Genomic DNA, 8,123 nt, shown 5'->3' with positions numbered 1-8,123 from the left:
ATTCTATTGAGGCAAAACAATGCAACTAAAAAATATGAAATCCATACATTGGGCAAGGTACCCTGTCATGCATTAATGACATCCTCTCGATTACATTTTTACCCCTCAGTTTATGGTCAATAAAAATATTACTCTTAATATATATAATTAAATAGATTTTTTTTACATTTTAAATTTAGTTAAATAAAGTTAAAATTAATGGTATTAGTTAACTCTGTTAAAAATTAGAAAAGTTAATTTGTTAATTTTTAATAAATAAAATATTATTTAATTTTTTAAATAAAAAAATAACCCAAAAATACCAAAAAAAAAAAATCTACCTTTATAAGTTACTTTTTTAATAAACAATTTTATTAATAAATTTCAGGAAAAATTTAAGATGTTAGGCTCAAATTAAATTTACACTTAACTTAAAATCCAAAATGTTAAACTAAAAAATTTTAGCTTAATGTTTAATTTATTCTTGTACTTATTAGATATGTCGATGTAGAGTTTAGCACTTTTTTTTTTTTTTAACTTTCAAGTTAATCTGGCCTAAAAATTTTCATTTAAGGTCAACTTAGGCCAAAATGAGAATCACGAAATATAGAAGACGTGACTTGAATTGTATTAGGATTAGTACTTTGACCCTTATAAAATCACTTAAATATTTTTTTATTATTAAAAGATATGATATTCTAATTTAATTAATTATATGAAAATATAAAAATAATATTTTATCAATCAATAAATTTATTTAATTTTATAAATATAGTTAAATTGTACTTGCCCAATAAATAAAAGAAGCAAATTGAATATTATGCTTAGCACGAGTTTCACTTGATGATGGCAAAATCAAATTGAGTTTAAATTAAAATTTTTAAGCTATAATGATCGTTAAATTGAACATGTTCAATAAATATAAAGGGGCAAATAGAAAGCCTAAAAATTTTTACTAACATATAAGTAAATCATTCATGTAGCCTAACCCCATAAAATCAATAATCAAAACCCTAAATTAGCAATTAAAACCCCATAAAAAAAATCAATATTCAAAACCCCATAAAATCAATAATAAAAACCATAAATTTTAAATATTGAAAACCTTAAAAATCAACAATGAAAATCCCATAAAATCAATAACCAAATCCTACAATATAAAGATTCAAACCCATAAAATGCTCAATAAGGAAAATCAACAAATGTTATTGAAGTGAAATCGTCCTCCGAAAATGAAATCTAGCTGGTTCTTCCTTTCCTTTCCTATGTTTGGCAACATAATGATAGAAGGTTGAGAGAGATCGCAAGATAACTACGTAGGGTTGAAGGCAGGCTGAGAGAGTGATGATGGTAGCATGTTGCTGCCATGGCTAATTAATGCTTGTTTTGATTCGAATGAGAGGAGAAATGAGAAAGAGAACAGGAGATTTTCGGATTTGAACTTAAAACAACACAAAAAGGAGAAAGAAAGAGGATAGGTTTTTGCCTTTTGAGTTGAATGGGTTACTAATAATTTTTTAATTTTAAAATTATTAAATTAATATTTTATTATTTTAATAAATGAATAATTAACAGAATTACGCATAATATTTTTGAACTTAATAAAAGTTCAGGATAGATTTATTGTCAAAAAAACTCAACTAAGTCCAGGCTAACAAACCTCCCCTAAGAAACCAACTTAGAGCTATTTACGTTAAAATTAGACAAAATTATAACGTGTAGGCAGGAGCAGGGCCAATATAATAATGGAGTTACATGACTATTAGCCATAAGTTAGGAGGTCAAACTGGACTTTTGGCCCTTCCATAAAAAATACTCTCTATAAATAATCCCTTTCTCAAACAACTTGATGCAATTACACGCAACCTTCATCTGAGAAAGGAGACGGAGATTTCTAAAATGGGTAGAAATCCTTGTCCAGAGGGGAGACTAAACAGAGGTGCTTGGACTTCTGATGAGGACCAGCTTCTTAGAGAATACGTTAGAAACCACGGTGAAGGGAAGTGGGGCAAGGTTGCAAAGGAAACAGGTAACTTCAACTTTTCGCAGCAGTTTTAAATTTACTTTAGTTTACAAATGTGTTGACAAATTCTATATATACTTATATAGGACTCAAGAGATGTGGGAAGAGTTGTAGGCTTCGCTGGTTGAATTATCTTAGACCAGGTATTAAGAGAGGGAACATTACAGAGGATGAAGAAGATCTAATTATCAGGCTCCATAAGCTCCTAGGAAACAGGTTATGTCCTTCTCCACTCTGCAAAGCTTATATTTATTTGAGATGTATGCAACTTGGTTGTTAAATTTGCTTTTCTGTATGTAGATGGTCTTTAATAGCTGGAAGACTTCCAGGGCGAACAGACAATGAAATTAAGAATTACTGGAATTCAACCTTGAGAAAGAAGATTGAAGATAAGTCAAAGCCTAGCAAGAATGAAGACAAGAAAACCATCAATGGAACTTGTTCAACGATGGTGATGAAGTTGGGATCATGTACCGATACTCCACCACAACAGAATAATGTCACCAACATTACTGGTCTTGTAATAGAGCCCTCTGTGTCTAAGGAAAGAAACAACCTGCTGATGAAAAATATGATTGAGGAATCGGACTCCGATGAATGTCTTTTGCCAATTGCAGGTGCTTGTGACTGGGACTTGATGCTAGATCTTAATGGAGAGCAGATTAGCTTATCTGATTTTCTACACACAGATTTCTCCAATATCATACATGTTGATGGGTCTTCTCCTTCTTCTTCAGCCGAAGCTGCTTTCTTGTCTGAGGTTGTCCTCAGGAATTGAACAGGCGAGGAAAGCATTCTTTAACCTTAGGCTAATTGAAATATCATGCAACTAAAGTTCCACTTGTTATAGACTTGTAGTTGTAGCTCTCTTTTTTTTATTAACATTTTCCCAATGTATTAACCATGTTGATTTCAATGTATGATTTGATACCTAACGGTAAACATTAAATCCTGTTCCCATGTTTCCTCTACCTATCAACTAATAATACAAATATTAATTAGTGAAACAGATTTCTCAAAGCAATCCAAATCAAAAGATGAAGTTGAAATTAAAATAGATTTGATAAAATTGATATACATAAAATGATTTTGTCATAACAATTAATTATGATAGGACTTATGTGAAATTTACTATAATTAACAGTTATTATGAAAATTTATGTAAATCAATTGCACGGTATAATCTTTCACTAATTGGATTTGCAATCACGATTTTCAATATCCACAGATGAAACTATAAATTGCTATTCTGTGATTTCTTGAAGTTGAATTGAATTTGTTTTATTTTAATTAATGTGGTTCCTTTGGATTTTATTGGACGTCGTCAGTTTGAGACGTTCCACAAATCCCTTTTCAAGAAATGTCATGTGATATTGGGATATGCAAAGTCTAAGCTTGTCATTAGTTTATTGATCCTGGAATAAAATACAGTTTTGTTCCGGCCTATGTAGAAGGTGGAATTAGATTCCTATTGCTTCAGCCTTTTCTTGATATTCTGAACTTGTTTTATTTAGAATTTAACGACATGGGAAAAGCTTATCTAAATTTAGTTTATTATAATTTAAAATATAGATATATAAATTTTATTTATTTATTTTATATATAAATATTATCATATATATTTTGTCTAAAATTTATAATGTTACAGAGTCAAGGTAAGAATTTATCTTTACATGATGTCTGTCTCAATTTCAAATCAATGCAAGATAGAGACAATAATTCTAAAATTTTCTTTTCAAAATGCTGCATATGTTAACTTTCTCATAATGTATCGAGAGATATTGCACAAATGCACTTGATTTATAGAGAAAGTTGAAGGAGATGAAAAATAGTAAGCATATTTCAGTTTAGGGGGAAAGAAGAATGAAGATTTTTTCTCTTTTAATCAACTTTTTTTTTTATTTTGTTTAATTAAAATTAATTAAGGCATAAATTAGGTTAATTGAGAAAGATGTATGGCGTCACATTTTCATTAACTCCTTTCCGATTTTACTGACAGAAGAGTGTAATTGGAAAAATTATAAAGTATAGATTTGAATTGATAATTTCTTTTTAGTTTACAATAGAATTGTAAAAAATTTTATAAGTTCAAGTTTATATATGTATACAGGTACTATATCAATTAAATTAACGGAAAATTATTATTTTATCTTTCTATTTTAGCAAAGTTAATTACTTGATTCTCTTATTTTTAAAAATACATTAATTAGTTCTATATTTTTGTTCAATTTATTCTTTAAACTCCTCAATTATTATAGGTATTAATAAAACATGAAAAGTCTAAAATGCCTTAAATTCATAATTCAATTTTAGATTACATTATTAGTTTGAATTCCATTTAATTACTGTACAGCTATATAATTCATCTATTTTTTAAGTCTTGACCTGAATAGTCTCATAATGACAATTTCTCTCTATTTTAAATATATTGACTAATAAAAACTTGATTGAAAATGAATGGATAGACAAAAGAATAAATGGGATAAAAAGGAAATAGGGTAAATTACTATTTAGTCTTTATATTTTAACAAAACTAACTACTTGATCCTTTTATTTTGAAAAATACATTATTTAGTCGTCGTATTTTACTTCCGTTAAACTGTTTAGTTCCTTCGTAAATTTTTCTGTTAATCAATATCAATCAAACTACTATTTAATCTTTCTATTTTAATAAAACTAATTAGTTAGTCCCTATATTTTAGAAATACATATTAGTTAATTCCTGTAATTTGACTTCGTTAACTATTTAGTCCCATAATTATTTTTTATACTTAAACTGTCTTAATACTCTCATTTTTATTTCTCTCTTATTTTCCCTTATTTCTCTTTCTCCATGTTTCTTCTTTTTATGCCCGCACCCTTCTCCCCCTTATTCTCTCTTTGTTTTCATCTGTTGATAAAAACGGTATAAGCTGTTTATACAAAAAAAATTAATCAATTTCCTTAAATTTCTAAATAATCAAGAAAAAATATTTTTCAGTAAAGAAACACACAAAAATGAAAAAAAAAATATAAATTCAAATTTAGTCTCCACATATTAAAATTTCTATTTTTATCCAATAATATATTTTTCAAAATACATGGACCAACTAATTAGTTTTACTAAAATAGAGAGACTAAATAGTAGTATTTTTCAAAATATAGCGATCAACTAATAAGTTTTCTTAAAATATATGAACTAAATAGTAATTTGAATATTATGAATAATGAAAATTTTGATGGAGGGACTAAATAATTTAATAAAAGTAAAATATATAGACTAAATAGTATATTTCTCAAAATACAGGACTAAATAGTTAGTTTCATTAAAATACAAAAATTAAATAGTAATTTTCCAATGGAAATAATGTATTGTTAAAAAGAAAAATTATTTATTAGTCTCTACATTTTAATGAAACTAATTATTTGGTTCCTATATTTTGAAAAATATACTATTTAGTCTTTGTATTTTACTTTTGTTAAACTATATAGTCCTTTTGTCAATTTTTCTATTTGTCAATACTGATCAAATTACTATTTAATCCCTCTACTTTAGTAAAACTAATTAGTTAGTCAATTTATTTTGAAAAACACATTAATTAGTCCTTGTAATTTAGTTTCGTTAAATATTTAGTTCCATAATTTTTTTTATACATAAACTACCCTAATCTTCTCTCCCTTATTTCTCTCTTACCCTCTTTTATTTCTCTCTCCTCATGTTTCTTCTTCTCTTCATTTTTTTAATCTATTTTTCATCTTTTGATAAAAAAGACACAAGTTGTTTTCACAAAAAGATTAATCAATTCCTTTAAATTTCTAAGTAATTAAGGAAAATTATTTTCAAGTAGAGAAAACACAAAAATGATGTCCAAAAAATTGGTTGAACAATACTTGAATAATTTAAAAAAAATATATAAATTCAAATTTAGTTTTCACATAGTATGTGACACCCCTTACTCTTCTACAGTATATCCGGGTAAGATATGTCACACGGTGTACCGGCACACTCTATTTTTTTTCCTTAATTATTTTTTTTGTCATAGTTTTGAATATAGTTTATGGAATATAATTTATTTAAGCCATTTATCAAAATTATTATTTATTTGAGGTTAGAAAATTTTAAAGAAAATCGCTAAAAATGGAGAATTCTTGAACTGTGAAAAACACTTCCAATATTTATATCTCATCACTCTCAAACTCCAATATCAAATCTCAACATTTTTCAATTTCATTTCTCAATCATTCATCTCATAATTCACATCTCATTCATATAACTCAATTTCATAATCATTTCCATACATTTCCATTCGTACTTAATTCATATGTAAACATTCTCAATTTACATAAGCAAAATTTTCAAATTTCCTTAATTTACATAATTTGCAAAATAATTACAAAATTTCATAATTTACATGATATACAAATTAATTACAATTTGCTAATCTATATTACAATATAAGAAATAATTAACATACACAAAATACATGATATGCTTAATGTGAGCCCTATCTACATGCATTGCTGAGGATGTGACAACCTTTGACACTCAGATCCGAACTCTCAAAATTTCAAACGTCCAGTGGGTTCTAACAAAGACTGCGAGAAACAATTCCATCGCGCTAAGCATTGCTGCTTAGTGGTGCAATAATATAACAAGGAAATAATATACAAATAAAGATAGAAATAAAACATCATTCAAATAATTAAGATCTATTTATACTTCACATGCGGTTTCTAAAATTTAATATGTTTTATCCTAATTTAGTCTTCTTTGAAAGCATTTATTTCGCCAATGTACAGTAATAATGTACAAGAAAAAAAAATGATATGAAAATAATAAATTTATGCTTATATTATTATATAAGTCTCATTTGCAATATTTATTTATTTTATAATTTTCTTTGCTAATCTTTTAGCATTTTCCCAATACTTGCTAGGTTGTCTCAGATTATCTCATAATAAGTAAATTTTAATATCTGTCAAGTTCATTTCGATTCTTTCTAATAAATAACTATTCTAATTTATTTTAGGTCATCTTACTCATTTATTTTATTTAATTTCTAATATTTTAAATTGCTAATATTCTTAACTTATCTCAATAAATTTAAGTAACCTATGTGGTGACTAAATCGATAACGGCATCGACACCTTGGTGCCTCGGGCCGTCATACCATGGGACGCAGAACGTCAACCACGATATGGCTAGAAAGCCATGATAACACATAATCGGGCATAGAAGCCATGAATGTTGGCATAATGCCATGAATGCGGGCATAAAGCCATGAATACGGGCATAAAGCCTTTCGCAGTACTGCTAAAACGATACCCTATTGGCATGCCAAACTATCCAATCTGACACACATGTCTAGGCAATACAAGGGCACATAATATCATTAAACATTAATATATTGTGTTTTATGACTTCATTATTTCATAATAAATTTCAATTATAATTCATACATTCATTTGATCATTTATATGATCACAATTCACATCAATTGTCCTTTTTATACCATTGTACTCAAAATACTTCTCCTTTCTACAATAATGAGAACTAATGTCTCATTCATACATTAATATGGTTCATTTATTCATTCTTTATGTTATTCATATTAATCACAATTCTAAACAATGGTTCACATGTACCATTGTATTCAAAACATTTTTTCTTTTCTCATTTATACATTCAAGAATCTACTTATGTAATTGCAAATTTTATATTTCAAGTTGAGTTATTAATATTTTATGAATTCCATTTGTGATGGGCATATAAGCCCTAACTATCTATTCATATCAATTAGGTGACCTATTTTTCATGTTTCAAGTAATCCATAAATATTTCATGGATTTCAAATTTATGGCCTTAATTTCTTTTTAACAAATTTGACTAGGATGCATAGTCCACATTTGTCATACAATTCTAAGCATTTAAGCTTAGAATTGGTTTTAGGTCTTCATCTTAATTTACTAATCATTTTGATTACTATTCACCTTACTAGTCAACCAAAATGTTGACTTTTTTATACTTAATGGATATATTAATTCTAATTACACCAAGATCCCACATTTTGAGTTTTACATTTGCTAGTATTAATTGCCAATTGCAATTTAAAGTCCCCTAAATGCATTTCTAATTTCACAT

General features: G+C 27.1%; 1 protein-coding gene across 1 annotated transcript; it reads left to right on the top strand.

Annotated features, from left to right (window-relative positions):
• The first annotated feature begins 1,846 nt into the window (after nt 1–1,846).
• Nucleotides 1,847–2,886, top strand: LOC131176790 (transcription factor TT2-like). Its single transcript, XM_058141825.1, has 3 exons — nt 1,847–2,008; nt 2,089–2,218; nt 2,303–2,886. Exons 1-3 carry the CDS (start codon nt 1,879–1,881, stop codon nt 2,778–2,780), a joined length of 738 nt encoding a protein of 245 aa, XP_057997808.1. The 5' UTR covers nt 1,847–1,878; the 3' UTR covers nt 2,781–2,886.
• The last annotated feature ends 5,237 nt before the right edge of the window (nt 2,887–8,123 follow it).

Source organism: Hevea brasiliensis, unplaced genomic scaffold, assembly GCF_030052815.1.
Source record: "Hevea brasiliensis isolate MT/VB/25A 57/8 unplaced genomic scaffold, ASM3005281v1 Scaf243, whole genome shotgun sequence".
NCBI lineage: Eukaryota > Viridiplantae > Streptophyta > Magnoliopsida > Malpighiales > Euphorbiaceae > Hevea > Hevea brasiliensis.
The sequence above is the reverse complement of the archived record's forward strand: the minus strand, read 5'-3'. Positions and strand labels throughout refer to the sequence as shown.